The sequence below is a fragment of the Pseudophryne corroboree genome, chromosome 4, assembly GCF_028390025.1.
Source record: "Pseudophryne corroboree isolate aPseCor3 chromosome 4, aPseCor3.hap2, whole genome shotgun sequence".
In the NCBI taxonomy this organism is placed as follows: Eukaryota; Metazoa; Chordata; class Amphibia; order Anura; family Myobatrachidae; genus Pseudophryne; species Pseudophryne corroboree.
Genome location: NC_086447.1, coordinates 45,320,959 through 45,347,459, shown reverse-complemented (window position 1 = coordinate 45,347,459; position 26,501 = coordinate 45,320,959). Strand labels below are relative to the sequence as shown.

At 46.1% G+C, this 26,501-nt stretch overlaps 1 protein-coding gene across 2 annotated transcripts in view; it reads right to left on the bottom strand.

Annotated features, from left to right (window-relative positions):
* Positions 1-1,979: 1,979 nt before the first annotated feature.
* The window catches only part of SLC35F6 (solute carrier family 35 member F6), a 64,199-nt gene continuing 39,677 nt past the window's right edge, over positions 1,980-26,501 (bottom strand). Inside the window, exons 2-6 of one of the 2 annotated variants that reach the window (XM_063915016.1) lie at positions 8,550-8,622; positions 7,890-8,061; positions 7,169-7,381; positions 5,078-5,188; positions 1,980-3,393 (exon numbers count right to left, since the gene is read on the bottom strand). In XM_063915016.1, the coding sequence (XP_063771086.1) occupies positions 2,936-3,393; positions 5,078-5,188; positions 7,169-7,381; positions 7,890-8,061; positions 8,550-8,622 (1,027 nt within the window). In that variant the 3' untranslated portion in view covers positions 1,980-2,935. The remainder of the gene's footprint in view (positions 3,394-5,077; positions 5,189-7,168; positions 7,382-7,889; positions 8,062-8,549; positions 8,623-26,501) is intronic. The other variant, XM_063915017.1, reaches the window with a different exon arrangement.

The window sequence follows — 26,501 nt, the reverse complement described above, 5'->3', positions numbered from 1 at the left end:
CCTATTTCACCTCCCAGTTATTAACTCACTCCTGAAGTCCTCCTGCCTCATCTCTTCCTCCACCACCTCCCAGTTATTAACTCACACCTGCAGTCCTCCTGCCTCATCTCTTACTACACCACCTCCCAGTTATTAACTCACACATGCTGCCCTCCTGCCTCATCTCTTCCTATACCACCTCCCAGTTATTAACTCACACCTGTAGTCCTCCTGCCTCATCTCTTCCTCCACCACCGACCAGTTATTAACTCACACCTGCAGTCCTCCTGCCTCATCTCTTCCTACACCACCTCCAAGTTATTAACTCACACCTGCTGCCCTCCTGCCTCATCTCTTCCTATTTCACCTCCCAGTTATTAACTCACTCCTGAAGTCCTCCTGCCTCATCTCTTCCTCCACCACCTCCCAGTTATTAACTCACACCTGCAGTCCTCCTGCCTCATCACTTACTACACCACCTCCCAGTTATTAACTCACACCTGCTGCCCTCCTGCCTCGTCTCTTCCTATTTCACCTCCCAGTTATTAAATCACTCCTGAAGTCCTCCTGCCTCATCTCTTCATGCACCACCTCCCAGTTATTATCTCACACGTGCTGCCCTCCTGCCTCATCTCTTCCTATATCACCTCCCAGTTATTAACTCACTACTGAAGTCCTCCTGCCTCATCTCTTCCTACACCACCTCAAAGTTATTAACTCATGCCTGCTGTCCTCCTGCCTCATCTCTTCCTACACCACCTCTCAGTTATTAATTCACACCTGCTGCCCTCCTGCCTCATCTCTTCCTCCTATATCACCTCCCAGTTATTAACTCACACCTGCTGCCCTCCTGCCTCATCTCTTCCTATTTCACCTCCCAGTTATTAACTCACTCCTGAAGTCCTCCTGCCTCATCTCTTCCTACACCACCGACCAGTTATTAACTCACACGTGCTGTCCTCCTGCCTCATCTCTTCCTATTTCACCTCCCAGTTATGAACTCACTCCTGAAATCCTCCTGCCTCATCTCTTCCTACACCACCTCACAGTTATTAACTCACACCTGCTGCGCTCCTGCCTCATCTCTTCCTACACCACCTCACAGTTATTAACTCACTCCTGAAGTCCTCCTGCCTCATCTCTTTCTCCACCACCTCCCAGTTATTAACTCATGCCTGCTGCCCTCCTGCCTCATCTCTTTCTCCACCACCGACCAGTTATTAACTCACACCTGCTGTCCTCCTGCCTCATCTCTTCTTACACCACCTCCCAGTTATTAACTCACACCTGCTGCCCTCCTGCCTCATCTCTTCCTATATCACCTCCCAGTTATTAACTCACACCTGCTGCCCTCCTGCCTCATCTCTTCCTATATCACCTCCCAGTTATTAACTCACGCCTGCTGCCCTTCTGCCTCATCTCTTTCTCCACCACCGACGAGTTATTAACTCACACCTGCTGTCCTCCTGCCTCATCTCTTTCTCCACCACCGACGAGTTATTAACTCACACCTGCTGTCCTCCCGCCTCATCTCTTCTTACACCACCTCCCAGTTATTAACTCACGCCTGCTGCCCTCCCACCTCATCTCTTTCTCCACCACCGACCAGTTATTAACTCACACCTGCTGCCCTCTTGCCTCATCTCTTCCTACACCACCTCCCAGTTATACCCCTCATTATCTCTGTCTCCGGTGCACTTACCCGCACAATCAGTGCCTCTGGTCCTGTCTATCTGCCCTTCCTATGGCACAGGATCACTGACTGCTATTGTGGGCACTCAGTTGTATTAATATGTCACTGTTTGATCTTGTCCTCCCGTTGGATGTCTGTTCCCATTATATGGATTGTATTTTTGTCATTTTTCAGGTAAACTGCTACAGACACTTAGTGATGACACACAAATAAAAAAATAGTAATAAAAGTAATACTGCTACTACTACTACTACTACTACTACTAATAATAATAATTATATTAATAACAACAACAACAACAGAAAACTTATCAGGAAACAAATACTTGTCTTTTTTATGATATTCCTCCTTTGTCCCATACAAAACAAAACCTATTAAAAAACTGTCTATTGAAGTAAGATGTGTACAAGTAACAGGCACTTACAGTATAACAGATTATTACTCGTAGTGCAAGAGCCAGAAGTATTTGTATCCGTGTATCTGACGTGTAGCCTGCGCCTCTGTGCGCGCTGAGTGAGCAGAATCTGTGGATGATATAAGAGAACGAGGGCTGGAACCTCTCTCCTCGTCGCCGAAGGCGTACTACCAGCGTCCATCCGCCTCACACCGTATGGCATATGGACAACCAGTAAGAGAGGACACATCTGTACTGTACATAAATGTGTAAGCTAACCTCTAGCCTTTATAAAACATGTATGTGCTTACTCTATTACTCATTATTACAGTTACCTGTCATTTATTAGGGACACAAAAATATAATTGCATTATATACTATAATAACTTAACGCCCTTTATCTTCTGGACTAGGCTGAACTATTCCACATTTTTTTTACGTGTCCAGTTCTAAAATTATCCTGTTTACCTGTATCATTAAAGTTTTTTTTTTTTAACGTCCCGAAACCTAAGCGAAAGAGACACATACAGTATGTGCTTGACATGAGAACGTTGCGTTCTAGCTGAGCTAGCAGGGAATCCCCTCGGTGGTGCGAGCTTGTCCAGGACAGCCAGCAACCGATAGTGCAATATATGATACACACTGTACATGTACCTAATACAAGTGCTCTAGATCAGTGGATCTCAAACTCAGTCCTCAGAACCCCACACAGGTCATGTTTTCTAGGTCAACCGGCAGCTGCGCTGTGTATCACCAACTGTCACATTTTAAAAATCCACCGGTGACCTGGAAAACATGAACAATGTGGTGTTCTGAGGAGCTAGTCTGAGAGCCTGTGCTCCAGACGTGTCAGTCCGTCAGTTTGGGCATTAGCTGTCGGTGTTGATGGACGCCCGTTCGCCCTGTAGGAGGCTCTGAGTCTCTGCGCTGTCTTCTTTACACCGCCCGCACATCAGGGGCTTGTGGAGTCCATTGTACAGGCTTGTCCCCAGGAGGAGGATGATGAAGCCGAGGATCTGCAGAGCGTGGAACTTCTCCCAACCCACAGCGAGGCTGACTATCCAGATGACAACCGTTCTCAGGCTGTCCAGCACCATCCGGGTGGTGGCGCTGATCTCTTTTGTCACGCTGATGCCAGCGAAGTTAAAGAAAGCTATGCTGCTGATGTTGCCCAACAGGGCCAGGATGATAAGGGGCTGGTTGCCCATTTGGCAGAAGGCATCTAGGGAGTCTTCCAGAACTCCACGGTCAGTGTTGCTGAAGTCGCTGGCAGGAATGTAGTAGAAGGGGATCAGCAGCAGGGTGAGGATGACGAAGCCAAACAGACCTGTGGATGACATGCACAGTGGTGGGTAGCGTTGTGCTCTGTAAAGTTACCAATGACCAGTTGGAGCAGCTCAGCGCCAATCCTTCCACTTACCAAACCTTCTAAAGAGGACAAGTGGAGGTGTCTCCTCTAGCAACCAATTAGAGTCTATCACTTCCAAAAAAGTTACTTTATTAATTCATTTAATTATGTTTTGCATTGACCTTTAAGTCAGTAGTGAGACGAATGGATCTTATTGGGACGTTTTATGCATTACTTATGTCAAACCTATTTATAAATGCTGTTGTTATTCCCTTTATTTTCAGTAAACATATATGTAGTATACTAAAGAGCCGCTAATTCTTTATTTTTCCTCACTTCTGTAAGACATGGTACTTTTTGGTCAATGTAACTCGTTCATATCTTTCAGTGTGGAGGCTCCAGCGATGAACGATGCGCGGCCCTGCGCTCGTTCATCGCTGGTCCCCCATCGGCTGTGCATGCAGGCCAATATGGACGATCTCGTCCATATTTGCCTGCACTTCAATGGAGCCGCGTGACGGGGGGAGTGAAGAAACTTCACTCCCCCCGTCACTGCCCCCCTGCCGCGGGGTCGCTCGTCGGCCGTATCCGCCGTCGGGCAGCTCGGCGGCGGGTCGGCCAGTGTGTAGGGCCCCACCGTAGCTTACAACTCAACAGCGCCCCAAGTGGCCAAGTTGCATAAATGCATTAATAGCGCAATGAAATTAGTTTTCAGAATATACATTTTTAAGAGCTGTACTGGTGCTCCAAATGATGTCTGCAGCTTGAGTTTTTCCCTGGTTCTACCCTTGACCAAAATAAAATAATGCAAAAACCAATTTGGGTAGCATTTTACGCATAGAATACGTTTTGTTTCATCTGTCCCCATCCATGCAGAGCAGCATTGTACTTTCCCATAGACATCTATGAATACTGCACATCTTCATAGAATGCTGCTAGTAGTACTTTGAATGATATTAAATACTTGGTAGCAGTGCTTTATTTCTATGAAAAAGGCACGAGTACTCATCCAAAGTTACATGTGGCTATAAGGTTTATAGTATATTTTTCGGTGCAATGCTTATATTATTCATTTCTGAATTCTGTGTACTGACTTCTTCCTGTTTTTGGAACTATTTATAAGAATTTAAAAAGTAGTCTGCAAAGAAAGCACTGGCCACTACTTCCCCATTACTCGCTCTTAGCATTTTCCCGGTGTTTCGCTCATGCACAGTAAAATAATCACTGGTAAAATGTCCGCTGTGCCATTTTCCTGAAGATCTGCACATGCGCTGTAGACTCTGGCCCTAGTGCCCAGAGCTAAGCGCTACCACCGGCTAGAGAGGAAGGGGCCCTGACAGAGCCTGCACAAGGGCCTCCTCCTCTCTAGAAACACCCCTGCTAACAGGTCATGACTAGGTTCCACTGAGAGCTGAACGGGTCCAAGGTACTAGGCCCATTCTACAAGCCCAAGCATGAATAATCAGTAATAATAATCACCATCCCTTGGTGTAACAGGTGCTGAATGGTGAATAAGGCAATGGTGCTTGCCATCATTAGGAATCATTTATGTACTATTATTTTTTTGAAACACGTAACATTTCTGTGTGAAGTCTCTTTATAATTACATCACCTGTTACAGCCAATGTACAGCCACCAGGAAATACAGTAAGTCATAACTTACCCTCGGTGCCCACTGCTCGGAGTGGGTGCACGTTATGCTTGTAGACAAATTTCTCCTCTAAAACCATTTGTATAGAGACGATAATTTGGGCCATAATGATGAGGAGGTCACCTGTATAGAGGGAGTACCCAGATATTAACGGTTGGTAGGAAACCTGTGATTCCTCTATGCAATTGTTGTGTAGACCTTTATGCAATTGTTGTGTAGACCTTTATGCAATTGTTGTGTAGACCTTTATGCAATTGTTGTGTAGACCTTCATGCAATTGCTGTGTAGACCTTTATGCAGTTGTTGTGTAGACCTTATGAAATTGTTGTGTAGGCCTTTATGGAATCATTGTGTAGACCTTTATGGAATTGTTGAGTAGACCTTTATGCATTTTTTGTGTAGACATTTATGCAATTGGTGTGTAGACCCTTATGCAATTGTTGTGTAGACCTTTATGCAGTTGTTGTGTAGAGTACTTTATATGTTTGGTGAGTCTTATGGGTAGCATGGAGGTGTACTGGTTAGCATTACTCTCTCGCTGAGGTCATGAGCTCAACTCTTGATCAAAATTGTATCTATGTGGGGTTTGCATGTTCTCCCTCTATTTGTGTAGCTATTCTTCAGATTTCTCCCACACTCCAAAAACATACTGCTAGATTGGATTCTAACATAAAAAAAAACAAATACAACCTATTGTGTCTGTGTGATATGGAATATGGACTGTAAGCTCTCCTAGGGCAGGTACTGCTGTAGATGACTACATTGTATAGTCTCTGTAAGAGAGAAATACACATTTTAATGGGAAAAGTCACATGAAGAGATGTTCAGCACTGCCAAGTCACACCATGGCATGGCGCAACTAGAAGGGCTGTTTAATTTGCATGGACGCTAGATGTACTGTACTCTAAGTGGACACATCTGTATGTTGGATTATATGGATGTGTCCTCATACATCTTTGCTGATGTCATTCCAAACAGCCCCCCTTGGCACGCGAGGTGGCATCAGAATCTTCTAGTAAATATATATATTCTCTACAACTATAATGTGGACCATAAATCTACAGCTCTATTCCCCTATTCCCCTAGGCCAATCCAATCTGCTGATCAGCAGACAAATATGATTCATCTAGGGATCGTCGATGTTATAAATCCCTAACTCACTGATCCAAGTAATTTTTTGGTTGGAATCGGCGAATTGAGAATTTCCACATGTTGGATTTCCCCGATTCCCTATCCCAGGCATTGGAAAAACGGGGAATTGCCCCGATACTCCCCTAATGCATGGCCCTCTTTAGACCTTTTTTTTGTTAGTTTACAACATGTATTTTGTTTCATATTATTTACAGTATTTTTGCTACATCTGTTACCGCCGATCATCACCATTTCCCCCTATCTACGGTCTGGTCATTGACCTCTGGATAGAAAAGCAGATACATCTATGATACCCCTTTCACACAGCCCAAAATTTCCCGGGTTAAAACACATGAACGCGCATCAACCCGGGAAATTTCTCAGTGTGAAAGGGTACAGGGGCAAAATCCCGGGATTTCTGTCCCCGCATTTCAACCCTGCAATCGACCAGGGTTGGTCCCGGGATGTTCCTTGGAACCTGGACAGTGTGAATGGTGCACGGACATGTCCCACCTTCCCGAGTTGCCTCTGCTGATGCTGATTGGCTATTCAGGGCACTTCCTGGTCTTGTGTTTTTTCTGAGACGCCCATTCTCAGAAAATGCAGGGCCATCCCGGGTTCAGTATGAAAGGTGCCGACCCGGGATGTCTCGGCTCAAAATGCTGGTGTGAAAGGTGCCGACCCGGGATGTCTCGGCTCAAAATGCTGGTGTGAAAGGTGCCGACCCGGGATGTCTCGGCTCAAAATGCTGGTATGAAAGGTGCCGACCCGGGAATGTCCCTGCATGAGCCCATGGCAGAATTCCCGGGTTTTGCCCCTGCATTTCTGGTGTGAAAGGGGTATTATAGAGAAAGAGACACATGGAGGGGTAATGTAGCAGGGGACAATGACAAGCTCTGTCTGATTACTAATGCTGTAGCTGCCGCCACCACATTACCGACAGCCGGCACATGTATTTACAGCGCAGTCTACCTGTAATAACATCACTGAGGCTCCTCCCACTGCCGGAACCGCTCAGTAAGTCCGCCAGGCCCACGATGACCAGTCCAATGATTGTGACGAGGATTCCGATCCACTGGCTGCACTCCAGCTTCCTCCCCAGGAACGCCACAGACAAGAGCCCGGTGAAAATGATGACGGCCCCTCTCAGCATTTGGAAGCTGGAAGCGCTGGTCATGTTTAACGCTGAAACAAGAGAAGGAGGGACGTGATCAGGACTATGAGGCTGAGGCAGAACTGACCGTAACTGTTCTCTCATTGCACACTGGCCAATGTGATTGCATCGCATTGATGCAAACGCCTCTGCCTGATTGATATATTTATCAAGGGGCCCAGCCCATGCACTCTCTAATGGTTAGACAAACCAATGTGGTGGCTGGCCTCACCTCCTCTGTAAACTAGCCACACCCCTAAACATTGACCCCTACCACTGCATTCCCCCTGTGTGCCCTTCATGGCCCAGTCCGACACTGATCGCAGACACACACTTATATACTTGATCTCGAGGGAGACGCTTGAATCTTGCGATATCACCCAAAAACAAGTGTTGTTTGGGGGGACATCTTGCACATTTCTTTTGATAAATATGCCCCATAATACCCTCTGTTTAATACACATTACATAAAGGTTTATGTATTGTAGCACAACTTATATATACAGCCTATTAAAGATGAAATATAATATCTGTACTCACCCACATACATGATGCTGGTCCCGGTCATGTCGCATATAGCTGGTGGCAGAAAGAGGAAGGAGTTGAAGGGCTGAGAAGGTGCCAGAGTGGGCTCTGAGGATCTCCTGTCCTTGAGCACCAGTATGTAGAATACAGCCAGGCAGGAGAGCTCTCCTAGGAACATGCCCACTGCCTGAAATACAAATGTGACCAGATCAGCTGCAACCAGGGCCTACATCTCAGCTGCCCACCAGAGCCTAGTCTCAGCTGCTCACCAGGGCCTAGATCTCAGCTGCCCACCAGGGCCTAGATCTCAGCTGTCCACCAAGGCCTACCTCTCAGCTGCCAACCAGGGCCTACCTCTCAGCCGCTCTCCAGGGCCTAGATCTCAGCTGCCCATCAGGGCCTACCTCCCAGCTGCCAACCAGTATCAGTATTTGAGAGTGTTTAGTGTGTCAGCGATATTATGGTCATTATTTCTATCCGAGTCCATTGGCCGGACCGTGGCCTTTGAGTATCTCCATGGACATTTAGTTTGCTTTTCCATCAAGATACACATTTTGAGCGAGAAAGGTGCTTGGCCGAGTTACATGGCACGCTGAGAGGGGCTGATTGGCATAACTGAAGCCAAAAAGTAGTGGGGGACATCTGTATCTCATTGACCTGATGGAGGTCACTCACCTGCAGGAATGGGTGCTGGAACTGGTGACTCTCTGACCCTTTACAGCCTTTAGCGTCAAAATTGTCTGCCCACCTGTAACACACACATTGTACAGCTGATTTCTCTGTATCTGTTCCGTAACCTGATATTATATATTTTCTAAGAGTTAAACATTTGTCAGGCACAGTCATTTTTTCTAATGACGTGTATCTGTTAAGCTTTTATTTTATTCATTAAAATAAGTAAATGACCATTATCCACTAATTAATAGTCATAAGATCCATATTCTGCTGCCATTTTCCACACTTGCATATGGACAGTAGTTCATATGGTTTCTGGTCAAATATAGGATCGTAAAGTACAAGTCGACAAAATAATAGATGGAATAGCTCAATCCATCTTCTGAAGATCCACAGGTGGAGCTCATTATTTCACTTATGATCCTCTGAGGAGACATGGAAAACATGCTCTGTTTGGGGTCCTGAGGACCGAGTTTGAGACTCTTCGGTCCAGGATGCATAAACGTGAAAGCAAGATGATCTTTCAGCAACGAAAGAACAGTTATCCCATAGGTTAGCAAGGGCAGATCCTTAGGTCACCAGCAAAATTAATAAAACTATTAGACACCAGTGATGTAGCAGGGCGACCATGTACCCTGATCTGGCGACCATTGCGCCGCGCCCCCTCGTCATGACACCATGCAGCAAGTGCCCGGAGAGCTGTGGAGGAGCAGGAAGGTCGGTACCGTGTGCATCCTAAGGATGTGCGCTGCGGCTTTCATTGCAATGCCGTGCCTCTCCAGGCACCCCCTTTATAAAGTAAAATAGTGGGGTTAGATGCAACTGCAGAATTTTAAGTTTTTGCAACAGGTGGCGCTATAATTGTATGTACGTCTGTTTTATTTCATGTTTATCTCATTATTGTTAGTTAGTTAGTTAGTTAGTTAGTTAGTTAAAGTAAAATATTTGTTATTAATAATCATTCATGTGACTGTAGAGCGCAGGTTCTCAAACTCAGTCCTCAGGACCCCACACAGTTCATGTTTTCCAGGTCACCTTTGAGTTTTTAAAATATGACAGTTGGTGATACGCAGTGCTCCTGCCGGGTGACCTGGAAAACATGACCTCTGTGTGGGCTCAGTTTAGGAGCCACTGCTGTAGAGAGTAAAGGATTTAATGGAATCAGTTATAGGAGTGTAGGTTCTCCGTTTCACCACTAGATGTCCTCGATATATCTTGGGTAATATAGTGAATAATGGCCCTCATTCCGAGTTGTTCGCTCGCAAGCTGCTTTTAGCAGCATTGCACACGCTAAGCCGCCGCCTACTGGGAGTGAATCTTAGCATAGTAGATTTGCGAACGAAAGATTAGCAGAATTGCGAATAGACAGTTCTTATCAGTTTCTGAGTAGCTCGAGACTTACTCTTCCACTGCGACCAGTTCAGTCAGTTTCGTTCCTGGTTTGACGTCACAAACACACCCAGCGTTCACCCAGACTCTCCCCCGTTTCTTCAGACACTCCCGCGTTTTTCCCAGAAACGGTAGCGTTTTTTCGCACACACCCATAAAACGGCCAGTTTCCGCCCAGAAACACCCACTTCCTGTCAATCACATTACGATCACCAGAACGAAGAAAAAACCTCGTAATGCCGTGAGTAAAATACCTAACTTAATAGCAAATTTACTTGGTGCAGTCGCACTGCGGACATTGCGCATGCGCATTAGCGACTAATCGCTCCATTGCGAAAAAAAAAAATAACGAGCGATCAACTCGGAATGACCACCAATGGGCCTAATTCAGACCTGATCGCTGGGCAGCGATTTTTGCTGTCCTGCGATCAGAAAGTCGTCGACTACGGAAGGAGTGTATTTTTGCTGTGCAAGTGTGCGAACGCATGTGTAGCAGAGCTGCAAAAACTGATTTTGTGCAGTCTCTGCGCAGCCCAGGACTTACTCAGCCGCTGCGATCACATCAGCCTGTCCAGGACAGGAATTGACGTCAGACATCCTCCTTTCCAACACCTGGACACGCCTGCGTTTTTCCAGACACTCCCTGAAAACGTTCAGTTGCCACCCACAAACACCCTCTTCCTGTCAGTCACCTTGCGATTGCCGGTGCGATCGCTTTTTTCACACCATTCCGTCGCTATGCACCGATCCCCCGTTGCTGCGGTCCATCGCTCCTGCACATTACAGTGCATACGCATGCGCAGTTCAGACCTGATCGCAGGCTGCGATAAAACGCAGCCTAGCGATCAGGTCTGAATTGCCCCCAATGAGTGGTCATAAAGATTTTAATGATGGTTAAATCGTAATTTGTACAATATTAGGCATAAAGAATTCACATGTACACATTTAATCTGGGTGAATTTGGGCGAGTGCCATTATATGAGTGTTGGTTGAGTCGTGTGATAATCGTGTAGTACAGCGAACATGTTCATCAGGGCGATACGTGAGGACAGGACACCCCAAAAGGAGAGGATGTCTGGTATGGAAAACCAATTTGCCTATTTCTTTCACCTGCACTACTGTAATACAGCAATGTTTCAGCTGACTGATGGTCCCACAGACCTCTTTCCAAAACTCCCAACCCTCAATTGTATTTTAATATTTCCTATTTTATAGCTCTATACACTGACATGCAATGTTAGTTCACAGTTTTGCAGGGTATCCGATCTATAGGTTGACAGTGCTTATGGTCTATAGGTACAGGAGGTTGAAAGGTCAAATGGTCTACACAGATATGGTTGACACAACTTTCTAGGTTTTTTTTAAATTGTTTAAAACTTTTTCATACTTTATTGTCCACGTGGACTATGATTGGGAATAGTAACCTTGCCCGAAGCCATGTGAGGGGACACGGTGCGCTAATTGGGGTTTCATGTGCTTTGACAACAAAAACGATACAAAAAAACATAAAAATTTGTGTCGACCTAATGAACCATACCCCATTACAGACCCTTCAGCATGGCCCCTCCCATCAGGTACACAATGCGCTGCTCCTGGGCTTCCCTCTTAATTTATGATTGCGTCACCTGCATTGAAACACCTTTCTTCTCAATGAACTAGCTCAACACAGGTGACCGCAATCCTCTACCCCTTTCACACCCCCTGAGGCGGTTCACACATGAGAGGCTGAGACGGGAGCTCCCAGGGTGCGACCCGCGTCAGGCTCCCCGCTGCCACTGTCTGCAACCCGGCATATTGCCAGGTTGGTGACATCAGCGGTGACAACTTGGAGATCACATGATCTCCAAGCGTCGCCCGTACACACACAGTGAACGGGAAATGGATTGCATCGACCCGGCTCCCGTTCATGAACAACGAGCCGGGTTGAACACGACCCTGTATTTTTCCCCTGGCACCTTTCAGACTGCACATGAACACGGTTTATGCACGCTCATGTGCTAACCTGTGTTCATAGCTGGTGGTCTGAAAGGGGTATTACATTACGAGGGAAGTCTAGTTGCAGAGCATTGTGTACTTGACGGAAGGGGCACTGTTGGAGGGTCTGCATGTGCACAGAGAGGACTTGGTGGGATTCCACTTTGCACACCAGCCCTTTGTCCAATTGAAAGCAGAGGGGCTCCGGAAAATAACGTCATCTAAAGATTGTGTTAGCACGCGCTAACAAGGCGGGAAGCATGAAAGCCTTTTTTTGCCATGAGACCTCCCAAAATCCTGAATTTCACACATGCACTGATGCATTTGAGAGCTTGGATCCAACATCATCTTTAGAAGGTGTTAACCAGTAAAAGCCTATGGGCTTCTTATTGCACTCTTCTTTGAGAGGGATCCAATAGTATCCCTCCCAGCACCCCCATGGTGCGTGCGTCATACGACGTATGTGCAGACGGACTCCCAGGTCTAAAACCTAGAATTGACCACCAGGCAGAGGACAGCTGTTATCGGGAGAGCTGCCCTTTGCTAAAATGTTCATGCATACAGCATTAATAAACACCGGTATGCACGCGTTAGATTTGGGTGGGTTATATTGTTTCTGTGCAGGGTAAATACTGGCTGCTTTATTTTTACACTGCAATTTAGATTTCAGTTTGAACACACCCCACCCAAATCTAACTCTCTCCGCACATGTTATATCTGCCCCCCCCTGCAGTGCACATGGTTTTTCCCAACTGCTAACAAATTTACTGCTGCAATCAGGTCTGAATTACCCCCACAATCCCCTGATTATTCAGCTTTTTATGCATTCTGCAATATAACTACACTTTTTAACTGAAGGATAACAATGTATTATGCTAATGTTTAATGTATCACCCAGATATGCCATCTCCAACATGTAAACGTATTGTCTAGACTTTGCTAATTACAGTATAGGGGGTCATTCCGAGTTGATCGCTAGCTGCTGTTGTTCGCAGCGGAGTGATCAGGCTAAAAATTGGCATTTCTGCGCATGCGTATGTACTGCAATGCGCAGGCGCGTCGTACAGGTACAATGAGCTTCATGGGTTTGCACAGAGTCTTATGAACATTCCTGTCGCACGGCCGAACGCAGAAAGATTGACATGAAGTGGGAGTTTCTGGGTGTCAACTGACCGTTTTCAGGGAGTGCTTAGAAAAATGCAGGCGTTCGCTGGGCGGGTGTGTGACGTCAAAAGCCGTCCCTCCGTCGTTGGAATCAACGCACACGAAGAGTAACTACAGGGCTGGTCTTGTTTTGCACAAAAAGATTTTGCAGGCGCTCTGCTGCACAGGCGTTCGCACTTCTGCAAAGCGAAAATAAACTCCCCAGTGGGCGGCGATAATGCGTTTACACGGCTGCTAAAAACTGCTAGCGAGCGATCAACTCGGAATGACCCCCATAGTGTCTTTTGTTTACAAAATTGACTGGGGGAATAATAACATGTATTTACAGTATGTTTTTTACATATAGTGTAGGAGACATGCTTTCTACAGTTCCACCACTAGATGGCAGTATGTTTAGTCTCATTTATACTTTGTACACAGCTCTGTTCAGAAAAGTGAATATGAAGTTATTATTAGCAGGTATTTATATAGTACACACATATTCTGCAGCACTTTACAGAAAATACTGTAGTCAGTCACATCAGTTCCTAACCCAGTGAAGCTTACAATTTATGGGGGTCATTCCGACCCGATCGCTTGCTGCAGTTTGTCGCAGTGCAGCGATCGGGTCGGAACTGCGCATGCGCCGGCGTCGCGCAGCCGCTGCGGGCAGCGGCAGCGACAAACTACTCCCGGCCTGCAGCAGGAGCTGCGCTGGCCGGGAGATACTCCTGAAATACAAAAGCATCACCGCTGTGCGATTCTTTTGTATTTGTGCGGAGGGGGGGCGGCACTGACATGCGGGGCGGGCTAGCCCTGTGCTGTACGTCCCCCCGCATGTCAGGGAAGATGATCGTAGCTGTGCTTAATTTAGCACAGCTACGATCAACTCGGAATGACCCCCTGTATTCCCTAGGGCAGGTACACACAAACATGTACCGAATACTTTTTGGTATGTGGTAGGAAACCGACTGAGAACATACAATCTGTTCCATGTCACATTCACATGTTCATATATACACATACAGTATATCCGCTGCACTTCGTTTGCTTGAATTTGTATTTGTGCAAAGCCAAAAAACCTTAGTGCTAAGTACAGAGGAAAAAGGCAAATGTACAGTACGAATGTGTCTAATGCAGACAACAATTACAAATACTGCAAGTCATCACTTCATGTGTTTATTAGGAAAACGTGGGGACTGTGAGGAATAACACACTCTATAGAATGGATGTGGTATGGAAGCTCGACAGTAACTAGGTGAACAGTGTCTAGGTCGACCACTATGGTACGACAGTAACTAGGTTGATAGGGTCTCTAGGTCAACATGTTCTAGGTCGACAGGTCAAAAGGTCGACATGAGATTTTTATGTTTTTTTGGTGTCGTTTTCTCCATACAATGACCGGGAACCTCAATTAGTGCACGGTGTCCCCTCGCATGGCTCGCTTCGCTCGCCGTGCTTCGGGCAAGGTGACTCGATCTGCTACCGCTGCGCTCGGCACAGGTTACTATTCCCAATCGTAGTCCGCGTGGATCGTTAAGTATGAAAAAGTTCAAAAATAGAATAAAAAAACCCCCAAAAAAACATATGTCGACCTTTTGACCTGTCGACCTAGAACATGTTGACCTAGAGACCCTATCGACCTAGAGACACTGTCGACCAATAGTGGTCAACCTAGTTACTGTCGACCTAGAGACCGGATCCCCTATAGCACACCTCCCAACTGGAATGGGTTTGTTAGGTCGACCATATTTAGCTTGACAGTGACACACAGTAGGTCAACCAGTATTGGTCAACAGGTACTAGGTCGACGTGTGAAAGAGGTCGACATGGTCGGCATGATGACATGGGAAAGGTCAATATGGAAAAAGGTCGACATGAGTTTTTTTTGGGGGGGTTTGTTTCATTTTCTTTGTAAAGTGACCGGGAACCTCAATTAGTGCACCGTGTCCCCTCGCCATGCTTTGGGAAAGGTGCCTCGCTCCGCCTCCGCTGCGCTCCGCACAGGTTACTATTCCCAATCGTAGTCCACGTGGATCGTAAAGTATGAAAAAGTTACAAAAATGGAAAAAAAGTGAAAAACTCATGTCGACTTTTTCAGGTCCCCAATGTCGGGAGGAGCAGTTGTGTTGTCATTTAACCATGTTCCCATTTGTGTGGCTTTGCGTGATATGCTGGACAACCCGTGACAAGGTAACACAACTCCTGATAAGGTGTCACAAGTTAGTGCTGTATATAGCTCCATAGGATACAAGCATGTGACACCTCCATACCTTATCTTCAGTTATAGTGTCTTATCACGGGATGTTTTCTTCCTCACTGACAGCTGCTCTATCTCAGTTACAGTATGTCCGGCCAGAGGGATACTTACACGGGGACACATGTGCATGTCACACTGTAAATCACAGATAGCACAAGCCGTGGGAGCAGAGCCGGCCTTAGGCATAGGCACACTAGGCAATTGCCTAGGGCATTTGGTATGCTTAGGGGCACCAGCAGCTTCTGCTGATTAGAATGATGGGGGGTCATTCCGAGTTGTTCGCTCGCAAGCTGCTTTTAGCAGCTTTGCACACGCTAAGCCGCCGCCTACTGGGAGTGAATCTTAGCTTATCAAAATTGTGAACGAAAGATTAGCAGAATTGCGAATAGACACTTCTTAGCAGTTTCTGAGTAGCTCCACACTTACTCCTACACTGCGATCAGTTCAGTCAGTTTCATTCCTGGTTTGACGTCACAAACACACCCAGCGTTCGCCCAGACACTCCTCCGTTTCTCCAGCCACTCCCGCGTTTTTCCCAGAAACGGTAGCGTTTTTTCACACACACCCATAAAACGGCCAGTTTCCGCCCAGAAACACCCACTTCCTGTCAATCACATTACGATCACCAGAACGAAGAAAAAACCTTGTAATGCCGTGAGTAAAATACCTAACTGCATAGCAAATTTACTTGGCGCAGTCGCACTGCGGACATTGCGCATGCGCAATTAGCGACTAATCGCTCCGTTGCGAGAAAAAAATAACGAGCTAACAACTCGGAATGACCCCCGATATGCGGCATGCCTATATTCTGTGTGTGACTGCGGCTATATCTGCATATGAAATGCTATGTTACAGTGTATTCCTGGAAATCTAGAGATGAGCGCCTGAAATTTTTCGGGTTTTGTGTTTTGGTTTTGGGTTCGGTTCCGCGGACGTGTTTTGGGTTCGAACGCGTTTTGGCAAAACCTCACCGAATTATTTTTGTCGGATTCGGGTGTGTTTTGGATTCGGGTGTTTTTTTCAAAAAACCCTAAAAAACAGCTTAAATCATAGAATTTGGGGGTAATTTTGATCCCAAAGTATTATTAACCTCAAAAAACATAATTTACACTCATTTTCAGCCTATTCTGAACACATCACACCTCACAATATTATTTTTAGTCCTAAAATTTGCACCGAGGTCGCTGTGTGAGTAAGATAAGCGACCCTAGTGGCCGACACAAACACCGGGCCCATCTAGGAGTGGCACTGCAGTGTCACGCAGGATGTCCCTTCCAAAAAACCCTCCCCAAACAGCACATGACGCAAAGAAAAAAAGAGGCGCAATGAGGTAGCTGTGTGAGTAAGATTAGCGACCCTAGTGGCCGACACAAACACCGGGCCCATCTAGGAGTGGCACTGCAGTGTCACGCAGGATGGCCCTTCCAAAAAACCCTCCCCAAACAGCACATGACGCAAAGAAAAAAAGAGGCGCAATGAGGTAGCTGTGTGAGTAAGATTAGCGACCCTAGTGGCCGACACAAACACCGGGCCCATCTAGGAGTGGCACTGCAGTGTCACGCAGGATGGCCCTTCCAAAAAACCCTCCCCAAACAGCACATGACGCAAAGAAAAAAAGAGGCGCAATGAGGTAGCTGACTGTGTGAGTAAGATTAGCGACCCTAGTGGCCGACACAAACACCGGGCACATCTAGGAGTGGCACTGCAGTGTCACGCAGGATGTCCCTTCCAAAAAACCCTCCCCAAACAGCACATGACGCAAAGAAAAAAAGAGGCGCAATGAGGTAGCTGTGTGAGTAAGATTAGCGACCCTAGTGGCCGACACAAACACCGGGCCCATCTAGGAGTGGCACTGCAGTGTCACGCAGGATGTCCCTTCCAAAAAACCCTCCCCAATCAGCACATGATGCAAAGAAAAAGAAAAGAAAAAAGAGGTGCAAGATGGAATTATCCTTGGGCCCTCCCACCCACCCTTATGTTGTATAAACAAAACAGGACATGCACACTTTAACCAACCCATCATTTCAGTGACAGGGTCTGCCACACGACTGTGACTGATATGACGGGTTGGTTTGGACCCCCCCCAAAAAAGAAGCAATTAATCTCTCCTTGCACAAACTGGCTCTACAGAGGCAAGATGTCCACCTCATCTTCACCCTCCGATATATCACCGTGTACATCCCCCTCCTCACAGATTATCAATTCGTCCCCACTGGAATCCACCATCTCAGCTCCCTGTGTACTTTGTGGAGGCAATTGCTGCTGGTCAATGTCTCCGCGGAGGAATTGATTATAATTCATTTTAATGAACATCATCTTCTCCACATTTTCTGGATGTAACCTCGTACGCCGATTGCTGACAAGGTGAGCGGCGGCACTAAACACTCTTTCGGAGTACACACTTGTGGGAGGGCAACTTAGGTAGAATAAAGCCAGTTTGTGCAAGGGCCTCCAAATTGCCTCTTTTTCCTGCCAGTATAAGTACGGACTGTGTGACGTGCCTACTTGGATGCGGTCACTCATATAATCCTCCACCATTCTATCAATGTTGAGAGAATCATATGCAGTGACAGTAGACGACATGTCCGTAATCGTTGTCAGGTCCTTCAGTCCGGACCAGATGTCAGCATCAGCAGTCGCTCCAGACTGCCCTGCATCACCGCCAGCGGGTGGGCTCGGAATTCTGAGCCTTTTCCTCGCACCCCCAGTTGCGGGAGAATGTGAAGGAGGAGATGTTGACAGGTCGCGTTCCGCTTGACTTGACAATTTTGTCACCAGCAGGTCTTTCAACCCCAGCAGACCTGTGTCTGCCGGAAAGAGAGATCCAAGGTAGGCTTTAAATCTAGGATCGAGCACGGTGGCCAAAATGTAGTGCTCTGATTTCAACAGATTGACCACCCGTGAATCCTTGTTAAGCGAATTAAGGGCTGCATCCACAAGTCCCACATGCCTAGCGGAATCGCTCCGTGTTAGCTCCTTCTTCAATGCCTCCAGCTTCTTCTGCAAAAGCCTGATGAGGGGAATGACCTGACTCAGGCTGGCAGTGTCTGAACTGACTTCACGTGTGGCAAGTTCAAAGGGCATCAGAACCTTGCACAACGTTGAAATCATTCTCCACTGCACTTGAGACAGGTGCATTCCATCTCCTATATCGTGCTCAATTGTATAGGCTTGAATGGCCTTTTGCTGCTCCTCCAACCTCTGAAGCATATAGAGGGTTGAATTCCACCTCGTTACCACTTCTTGCTTCAGATGATGGCAGGGCAGGTTCAGTAGTTTTTGGTGGTGCTCCAGTCTTCTGTACGTGGTGCCTGTACGCCGAAAGTGTCCCGCAATTTTTCTGGCCACCGACAGCATCTCTTGCACGCCCCTGTCGTTTTTTAAAAAATTCTGCACCACCAAATTCAAGGTATGTGCAAAACATGGGACGTGCTGGAATTTGCCCATATTTAATGCACACACAATATTGCTGGCGTTGTCCGATGCCACAAATCCACAGGAGAGTCCAATTGGGGTAAGCCATTCCGCGATGATCTTCCTCAGTTGCCGTAAGAGGTTTTCAGCTGTGTGCGTATTCTGGAAAGCGGTGATACAAAGCGTAGCCTGCCTAGGAAAGAGTTGGCGTTTGCGAGATGCTGCTACTGGTGCCGCCGCTGCTGTTCTTGCGGCGGGAGTCCATACATCTACCCAGTGGGCTGTCACAGTCATATAGTCCTGACCCTGCCCTGCTCCACTTGTCCACATGTCCGTGGTTAAGTGGACATTGGGTACAACTGCATTTTTTAGGACACTGGTGAGTCTTTTTCTGACGTCCGTGTACATTCTCGGTATCGCCTGCCTAGAGAAGTGGAACCTAGATGGTATTTGGTAACGGGGGCACACTGCCTCAATAAATTGTCTAGTTCCCTGTGAACTAACGGCGGATACCGGACGCACGTCTAACACCAACATAGTTGTCAAGGACTCAGTTATCCGCTTTGCAGTAGGATGACTGCTGTGATATTTCATCTTCCTCGCAAAGGACTGTTGAACAGTCAATTGCTTACTGGAAGTAGTACAAGTGGGCTTACGACTTCCCCTCTGGGATGACCATCGACTCCCAGCGGCAACAACAGCAGCGCCAGCAGCAGTAGGCGTTACACGCAAGGATGCATCGGAGGAATCCCAGGCAGGAAAGGACTCGTCAGACTTGCCAGTGACATGGCCTGCAGGACTATTGGCATTCCTGGGGAAGGAGGAAATTGACACTGAGGGAGTTGGTGGGGTGGTTTGCGTGAGCTTGGTTACAAGAGGAAGGGATTTACTGGTCAGTGGACTGCTTCCGCTGTCACCCAAAGTTTTTGAACTTGTCACTGACTTATTATGAATGCGCTGCAGGTGACGTATAAGGGAGGATGTTCCGAGGTGGTTAACGTCCTTACCCCTACTTATTACAGCTTGACAAAGGGAACACACGGCTTGACACCTGTTGTCCGCATTTCTGGTGAAATACCTCCACACCGAAGAGCTGATTTTTTTGGTATTTTCACCTGGCATGTCAACGGCCATATTCCTCCCACGGACAACAGGTGTCTCCCCGGGTGCCTGACTTAAACAAACCACCTCACCATCAGAATCCTCCTGGTCAATTTCCTCCCCAGCGCCAGCAACACCCATATCCTCCTCATCCTGGTGTACTTCAACACTGACATCTTCAATCTGACTATCAGGAACTGGACTGCGGGTGCTCCTTCCAGCACTTGCAGGGGGCATGCAAATAGTTTAAGGCGCATGCTCTTCACGTCCAGTGTTGGGAAGGTCAGGCATCGCAAACGACACAATTGGACTCTCCTTGTGGATTTGGGATTTCAAAGAACGCACAGTTCTTTGCGGTGCTTTTGCCAGCTTGAGTCTTTTCAGTTTTCTAGCGAGAGGCTGAGTGCTTCCATCCTCATGTGAAGCTGAACCACTAGCCATGAACATAGGCCAGGGCCTCAGCCGTTCCTTGCCACTCCGTGTGGTAAATGGCATATTGGCAAGTTTACGCTTCTCCTCCGACAATTTTATTTTAGGTTTTGGAGTCCTTTTTTTTCTGATATTTGGTGTTTTGGATTTGACATGCTCTGTACTATGACATTGGGCATCGGCCTTGGCAGACGACGTTGCTGGCATTTCATCGTCTCGGCCATGACTAGTGGCAGCAGCTTCAGCACGAGGTGGAAGTGGATCTTGATCTTTCCCTAATTTTGGAACCTCAACTTTTTTGTTCTCCATATTTTATAGGCAGAACTAAAAGGCACCTCAGGTAAACAATGGAGATGGATGGATTGGATAGTTTACTAGTATACAATTATGGACGGACTGCCACGGTTAGGTGGTATAAAAAAACCACGGTTAGGTGGTATATATTATAATAATAATACAATTATGGATGGACGGACTGCCTGCCGACTGCCGACACAGAGGTAGCCACAGCCGTGAACTACCGCACTGTACACTGGTTGATAAAGAGATAGTAGTATACTCGTAACAACTAGTATGACACTATGACGACGGTATAAAGAATGGAAAAAAAACCACGGTTAGGTGGTATATATTATAATAATAATACAATTATGGATGGACGGACTGCCTGCCGACTGCCGACACAGAGGTAGCCACAGCCGTGAACTACCGCACTGTACACTGGTTGATAAAGAGATAGTAGTATACTCGTAACAACTAGTATGACACTATGACGACGGTATAAAGAATGGAAAAAAAACCACGGTTAGGTGGTATATTTTATAATAATAATACAATTATGGATGGACGGACTGCCTGCCGACTGCCGACACAGAGGTAGCCACAGCCGTGAACTACCGCACTGTACACTGGTTGATAAAGAGATAGTAGTATACTCGTAACAACTAGTATGACACTATGACGACGGTATAAAGAATGGAAAAAAAACCACGGTTAGGTGGTATATATTATAATAATAATACAATTATGGATGGACGGACTGCCTGCCGACTGCCGACACAGAGGTAGCCACAGCCGTGAACTACCGCACTGTACACTGGTTGATAAAGAGATAGTAGTATACTCGTAACAACTAGTATGACACTATGACGACGGTATAAAGAATGGAAAAAAAACCACGGTTAGGTGGTATATATTATAATAATAATACAATTATGGATGGACGGACTGCCTGCCGACTGCCGACACAGAGGTAGCCACAGCCGTGAACTACCGCACTGTACACTGGTTGATAAAGAGATAGTAGTATACTCGTAACAACTAGTATGACACTATGACGACGGTATAAAGAATGGAAAAAAAACCACGGTTAGGTGGTATATATTATAATAATAATACAATTATGGATGGATGGACTGCCTGCCGACTGCCGACACAGAGGTAGCCACAGCCGTGAACTACCGCACTGTACACTGGTTGATAAAGAGATAGTAGTATACTCGTAACAACTAGTATGACACTATGACGACGGTATAAAGAATGGAAAAAAAACCACGGTTAGGTGGTATATATTATAATAATAATACAATTATGGATGGACGGACTGCCTGCCGACTGCCGACACAGAGGTAGCCACAGCCGTGAACTACCGCACTGTACACTGGTTGATAAAGAGATAGTAGTATACTCGTAACAACTAGTATGACACTATGACGACGGTATAAAGAATGGAAAAAAAACCACGGTTAGGTGGTATATATTATAATAATAATACAATTATGGATGGACGGACTGCCTGCCGACTGCCGACACAGAGGTAGCCACAGCCGTGAACTACCGCACTGTACACTGGTTGATAAAGAGATAGTAGTATACTCGTAACAACTAGTATGACACTATGACGACGGTATAAAGAATGGAAAAAAAACCACGGTTAGGTGGTATATATTATAATAATAATACAATTATGGATGGACGGACTGCCTGCCGACTGCCGACACAGAGGTAGCCACAGCCGTGAACTACCGCACTGTACACTGGTTGATAAAGAGATAGTAGTATACTCGTAACAACTAGTATGACACTATGACGACGGTATAAAGAATGGAAAAAAAACCACGGTTAGGTGGTATATATTATAATAATAATACAATTATGGATGGACGGACTGCCTGCCGACTGCCGACACAGAGGTAGCCACAGCCGTGAACTACCGCACTGTACACTGGTTGATAAAGAGATAGTAGTATACTCGTAACAACTAGTATGACACTATGACGACGGTATAAAGAATGAAAAAAAAACCACGGTTAGGTGGTATATATTATAATAATAATACAATTATGGATGGACGGACGGACTGCCGACTGCCGACACAGAGGTAGCCACAGCCGTGAACTACCGCACTGTACACTGGTTGATAAAGAGATAGTAGTATACTCGTAACAACTAGTATGACACTATGACGACGGTATAAAGAATGGAAAAAAAACCACGGTTAGGTGGTATATATTATAATAATAATACAATTATGGATGGACGGACTGCCTGCCGACTGCCGACACAGAGGTAGCCACAGCCGTGAACTACCGCACTGTACACTGGTTGATAAAGAGATAGTAGTATACTCGTAACAACTAGTATGACACTATGACGACGGTATAAAGAATGGAAAAAAAACCACGGTTAGGTGGTATATATTATAATAATAATACAATTATGGATGGACGGACTGCCTGCCGACTGCCGACACAGAGGTAGCCACAGCCGTGAACTACCGCACTGTACACTGGTTGATAAAGAGATAGTAGTATACTCGTAACAACTAGTATGACACTATGACGACGGTATAAAGAATGGAAAAAAAACCACGGTTAGGTGGTATATATTATAATAATAATACAATTATGGATGGACGGACTGCCTGCCGACTGCCGACACAGAGGTAGCCACAGCCGTGAACTACCGCACTGTACACTGGTTGATAAAGAGATAGTAGTATACTCGTAACAACTAGTATGACACTATGACGACGGTATAAAGAATGGAAAAAAAACCACGGTTAGGTGGTATATATTATAATAATAATACAATTATGGATGGACGGACTGCCTGCCGACTGCCGACACAGAGGTAGCCACAGCCGTGAACTACCGCACTGTACACTGGTTGATAAAGAGATAGTAGTATACTCGTAACAACTAGTATGACACTATGACGACGGTATAAAGAATGGAAAAAAAACCACGGTTAGGTGGTATATATTATAATAATAATACAATTATGGATGGACGGACTGCCTGCCGACTGCCGACACAGAGGTAGCCACAGCCGTGAACTACCGCACTGTACACTGGTTGATAAAGAGATAGTAGTATACTCGTAACAACTAGTATGACACTATGACGGTATAAAGAAAGAAAAAAAAATACCACGGTTAGGTGGTATATATTGTAATACAATTATGGATGGACGGACTGCCTGCCGAGTTCCGACTGCCGACACAGAGGTAGCCACAGCCGTGAACTACCGCACTGTACTGTGTCTGCTGCTAATATAGACTGGTTGATAAAGAGATAGTATACAATACATACAACAATGAATATACTACTATACTGGTGGTCAGGCACTGGTCACCACTAGTCACACTGGCAGTGGCACTCCTGCAGCAAAAGTGTGCACTGTTTAATTTTAAATTAATATAATATTATGTACTCCTGGGGGCTCCTGCTATAACAACCTGCAGTGCTCCCCAGTCTCCCCCACAATTATTATAAGCTTTGCCTTTTATACATTGATGTGCAGCACACTGGGCTGAGCTGAGTGCACACAGACTGAGTCACACTGTGTGACTGGCTGCTGCTGTGTATCGTTTTTTTTCAGGCAGAGAACGGATATAGCAGAGAACGGATATATATTAAAATAAATAAAAGTTAACTAACAACAACTGCACTGGTCACTGTGGTAAACTCTGTCTGACTCTGCACAATCTCTCTCTCTCTTCTAATCTAATTTCTAATGGAGAGGACGCCAGCCACGTCCTCTCCCTATCAATCTCAATGCACGTGTGAAAATGGCGGCGACGCGCGGCTCCTTATATAGAATCCGAGTCTCGCGAGAATCCGACAGCGTCATGATGACGTTCGGGCGCGCTCGGGTTAACCGAGCAAGGCGGGAGGATCCGAGTCTGCTCGGACCCGTGAAAAAAACATGAAGTTCGTGCGGGTTCGGTTTCAGAGAAACCGAACCCGCTCATCTCTATGGAAATCACTGTAATGTAGCATTTCATATGCAGATACAGCCGCAGTCGCACACAGAATATAGGCATGCTGCATATCATTTTAATCAGCAGAAGCTGCTTGTGCATCCTAGCCACATAGTAATGCAAATAAGATGCATTTTCATAAACAAAAGGCGCCCGACATTAGCAGAGCTGCCAGCTCACTCATGCCAGGCATCTCCTGCAGAACTAGCGGCGGTGCTGGGGGCACCAGCCAAAATCTAGCTTAGGGCATCATATTGGTTAGGGTCGGCTCTGCGTGGGAGCAGTAACACAGATGGAGGTGCTACGCCCCCGATCTGCATTTTTTAGCAACAGCAAAAACAACTACTTTTCTGCAATTTGCACCAAACACTTCCCAGTCCACCTACAAACCGTGATGATTGTGTATATTGGGGGTAATTCCAAGTTGATCGCAGCAGGAAATTTTTTAGCAGTTGGGCAAAACCATGTGCACTGCAGGGGGGGCAGATATAACATTTGCAGAGAGAATTAGATTTGGGTGGGTTATTTTGTTTCTGTGCAGGGTAAATACTGGCTGCTTTATTTTTACACTGCAAATTAGATTGCAGATTGAACTCACCACACCCAAATCTATCTCTCTCTGCACATGTTATATCTGTCCCCCCTGCAGTGCACATGGGCCCTCATTCCGAGTTGATCGCTCGCAAGGCGATTTTAGCAGAGTTACACACGCTAAGCCTCCGCCTACTGGGAGTGAATCTTAGCTTCTTAAAATTGCGAACGATGTATTCGCAATATTGCGATTACAAACTACTTAGCAGTTTCAGAGTAGCTCCACACTTACTCGGCATCTGCGATCAGTTCAGTGCTTTTCGTTCCTGGTTTGACGTCACAAACACACCCAGCGTTCGCCCAGACACTCCCCCGTTTCTCCAGCACTCCCGCGTTTTTTCCGGAAACGGTAGCGTTTTTATCCACACGCCCATAAAACGCCGTGTTTCCGCCCAGTAACACCCATTTCCTGTCAATCACATTATGATCGCCGGAGCGAAGAAAAAGCCTTGAGTAAAAAAACTATCTTCATAGCAAAATTACTTGGCGCAGTCGCAGTGCGAACATTGCGCATGCGTACTAAGCAGAAAAACGCTGCGATGCGAAGAAATTTACCGAGCGAACGACTCGGAATGAGGGCCATGGTTTTGCCCAACTGCTAACAAAATTCCTGCTGCGATCAACTTGGAATTACCCCCATTGTGCGACATCCGGACAGCCCCCTTACAATCTGGACGGACGGGAGATAAGCATGCAAAATACAATGGTAAATTGTCCTAAGGCGCAAACTTAGAACCTACTCTATGCTGCCCTCTGTAAATTAGGACCACCAAATCCTAGTTGAGAAACACATGAAAAAACATAATACAGAGTGGGCGCTCAGTCCCGCTTCAAACGATTACTTATCAAGCAAGATAATACTTCACAAGCAAGATAATGAGTTCATAAAAGCCCTTTGTTTGCACAGGGAGTGGATTTACTTATGTGATTTTCCACCACTTTTGTTAGCGTAGGTTCACTTTCTCAGTATCCTCAGAGAGGGAGACAGAATCAACAACAAAAAGGACCATAGTGTAGTATTCCGGAGTAATTCATCCAATATCCGTGTACAGAGACACATACCAGAACTCAGATTTAAGTAAGTGAAGATGGTTACATAAAGGTTTCTTTAGCTTAAAGAATCAGTTTCAATTGTGATAAGTGGTATAAACGTACCATACACACACGGCATACAAAAGAGTCTCTCTTATAAAGGTATCTTTAAAAATAACACCACGTGTGGAGAGTTTTTGGGGAGAAGGGTCACCTTCTGATTCACATCACCATGAAAGTGACACAGCACGAAGGTACATCACATACCATACTCACACGAACAAACGCGGTGTCAATCCCGTAGCGGTTTCTTTAAGACACTCCTTCTTGGTATACCCTTTCCCTCCAAAGTAGA